This window comes from Cynara cardunculus (assembly GCF_001531365.2).
Source record: "Cynara cardunculus var. scolymus isolate 2C chromosome LG 5, CcrdV1, whole genome shotgun sequence".
NCBI classification, from domain to species: domain Eukaryota; kingdom Viridiplantae; phylum Streptophyta; class Magnoliopsida; order Asterales; family Asteraceae; genus Cynara; species Cynara cardunculus.
In genome coordinates, this window is record NC_037532.1 from 8,219,734 (window position 1) to 8,222,753 (window position 3,020).

General features: G+C 36.1%; 1 protein-coding gene across 1 annotated transcript; it reads left to right on the plus strand.

Moving 5' to 3' along the window:
* The first annotated feature begins 460 nt into the window (after nucleotides 1–460).
* On the plus strand, nucleotides 461–2,585 carry LOC112512574 (WAT1-related protein At5g07050-like). The gene is made up of 7 exons (XM_025118615.1): nucleotides 461–757; nucleotides 855–917; nucleotides 1,011–1,127; nucleotides 1,235–1,490; nucleotides 1,590–1,748; nucleotides 1,835–1,986; nucleotides 2,081–2,585. Exons 1-7 carry the CDS (start codon nucleotides 552–554, stop codon nucleotides 2,352–2,354), a joined length of 1,227 nt encoding a protein of 408 aa, XP_024974383.1. The 5' UTR covers nucleotides 461–551; the 3' UTR covers nucleotides 2,355–2,585.
* Nucleotides 2,586–3,020: the final 435 nt, after the last annotated feature.

Sequence of the window (3,020 nt, forward strand, 5' to 3'; positions counted from 1 at the left end):
AAAATATAAAAATTAAAATTAAATATACTTACAATATTCATTTTGTATACAATCTGTATAATCTTACCGTATATTATTTAAGCTGGTATTTTAAATTATCATCTAACTTATCGATCAAAAACTAGGTTTTTAACTGACTTATGATCAACTTGTCTATAAACGTAATTTTTTTTTAGTTAAATTAAAAAGTAAATGATAATTAATTATTTGATTATGAAATAATTGAGATTAGAGTTGATTAAATACAATTTAATTTGAAGCATAATTATTGTTGTATTATAGAAGAATACAGTGAAAATATGGATATCTAATGTACCATATTTCATGCACACATGCATTAGGGAATATTCATATGATACGCATCCACCACTAACTTCGACCCTATGGATAATATACATACAGACTGCCTATAAATATGTAATAGCTCCATACATGTTCCTTAGGACAAACACACAAAACATCTTCAAGTGTTTTCCTCTCCTTTACAACACTTGAGTTTTCTACCATCCAAAAATCTTGCATTTCTCAGTTTAGATTCAAGAAACAACAAGATGGAAGGGAAGTTGGGATGTTTTGGGAGGTTTTTCCTTACAGCGAAGCCGTATATCGCCATGATTTGCTTGCAGTTTGGATATGCTGGCATGAATATAATCACCAAAGTGTCGTTGAATCGCGGCATGAGCCACTATGTCCTGGTTGTTTATCGTCATGCATTCGCCACTGCTGTAATCGCACCTTTTGCCATCATTTTCGAGAGGTATTAATAGTTCGTAATCTTCATGATGATCAATGTGAAAAAAGATGAGTAGTTTCTTGGTCAGGTTATAAAGTTCTCGGCTTTTGTATGATTGTAGGAATTTGAGGCCGAAAATCACATTCTCGATCTTCATGCAAATGTTCGTCTTGGGGCTTCTTGGGTAGGTTTCATTTAATTTCCTTCAAATTCATTTACAATTCATCCACAAAGGAGAAAAGTCTGAAACTGAAACACGTTTTCGGGGTTCCTACAGGCCTGTGATCGATCAGAACTTCTACTACGCTGGATTGAAGTTCACATCACCCACGTTTTCATGCGCTATGAGCAACATGCTCCCAGCAATGACCTTCGTTATGGCTGTCATATGCAGGTATACAAATACATATACATACACATATATAGATAGGTATATATATATATATAACATGTGTATAGTATGAACGAATCTAATTAATGTGTCAAATCTTTGAATAAAAGGATGGAAAAATTGGAGATAAAAAAGATTAGATGCCAAGCAAAGCTGATTGGCACCATAGTGACAGTAGCTGGAGCCATGTTGATGACACTGTACAAGGGTAATGTGGTGGAGTTGGTCTGGACCAAGCATGTGCACCCTCACTACGCCGAGCAGACCACGACTGGATCATCGAACTCTTCTGACAAAGATTGGTTCAAAGGATCCATTCTACTGATCATTGCTACTTTTGCATGGGCTTCTTTTTTCATTCTTCAGGTATTAATTGCTTGAAATCTGTTAAACCATCGATAGAGTTGTACTTTTCATGCAATCGTGTTTGCACTTAATTAACTAGGGTTTGATTCATTTTTGCAGAATGTGACAATGAGGAAATACAAGGCACCTCTCTCTCTCACCTGTCTAGTGTGCTTTATTGGCACTTTACAGTCGATTGCTGTGACTTTTGTAATGGAACACAGGCCTAGCGTTTGGAGTATTGGCTGGGATATGAACCTTCTTGCTGCTGCCTATGCTGTATGCACACACTCTCTCTCTCTTTCTCTCTCTCTCTCTCTAGATCTTTCTCGCTCTTCTGACTTGTTGACTGATATATTCAACAGGGAATTGTGTCATCAAGCATTGCATACTATGTGCAAGGCCTAGTAATGGAAAAGAGGGGGCCAGTGTTTGTAACTGCCTTTAGTCCTCTAATGATGATCATTGTTGCAATCATGGGTTCTTTCATCCTAGCTGAAAAGATCTACATGGGAGGGTAAATACGTCTTCTCATGTAACTTCTTCTCGATATCAATCAAATTGTATGTATTGAATCTTGATCTGATAAAATGAAGCCTTCAATTTTGCAGTGTGATGGGTGCCATACTGATTGTAATGGGACTATACTCCGTCCTTTGGGGAAAGTACAAGGAACACAAGGAGAAAGAGCTAGCCGAACCAGTAAAAACCGCTTCAAGAAAAAATAACGACAACAACATGATGATAACGATTGACGGCTTCGAGACCAACGACCTAGAGATGCAAAAGAACGGAACATACAAATCATCAGCAATCCCGACCATTGCGATCAGTGCTCCAATCCCAACACCACCAATGATCGCGGTGGAAGCACCCAAAGTGTAAGGAGTGATGTGAACTAACTGGGAGGATGGAAGAGAGAAAGAAAGAAAGAAAAGAAAAAAAAAGAATAATGGAGGGTATAAATATGTACAAGTACAATAGATCAGGGGGTGGGAAGATAAAAAGCAAGGGCTTTTTGTAATTTTGATTTTTAATGTTTTCTCCTTTTTAATTTTACTTTGTGGAAGATTAATGAAGATTCCATGGAATTGCAATGAAATCTTTGTTTGAGAACATCATGTGTCGTTTTCGATGACGTCTGATACGGATCCCACTTCCAAGGTAGTGTTTCATGTTTGGAAATCCATTTGTCTCCTCCTGTGGCCCCAACTAAATATCAATTTATTTTAATCATATATTAATTATTTTCTCTCATTAAACACATCAAAATTACTCATTACAATAATTGTATTTATAGTTTTATTGTAAAATAATAATACAAGTATCTAATTTAACATCGACGGGATTAACTTTTGATTTTCTCGTCCACTTTCTAAGAATCGAGGAACTGATTGCATCTATATCTCATCTGTTTAACAATTGAATTTCAATTTTGATCGGTACATTTTTGAATACTGATAATATTTACTGAAGTCTATTGTACCTTGTTAAAACAAAATCAGCCAAACCAACGTAGCAATTGTCATCGGCCACCACAACTTGCAACTT

Excerpts from the sequence above, each read along its gene's own strand:
- LOC112512574 (XM_025118615.1), top strand. The coding sequence starts at position 552 with ATGGAAGGGAAGTTGGGATGTTTTGGGAGGTTTTTCCTTACAGCGAAG. Across the intron at positions 918-1,010 it reads TTCGTCTTGGGGCTTCTTGG|GCCTGTGATCGATCAGAACT; the intron begins GTAGGTTTCATT and ends GGGTTCCTACAG. Across the intron at positions 1,491-1,589 it reads CTTCTTTTTTCATTCTTCAG|AATGTGACAATGAGGAAATA; the intron begins GTATTAATTGCT and ends TCATTTTTGCAG.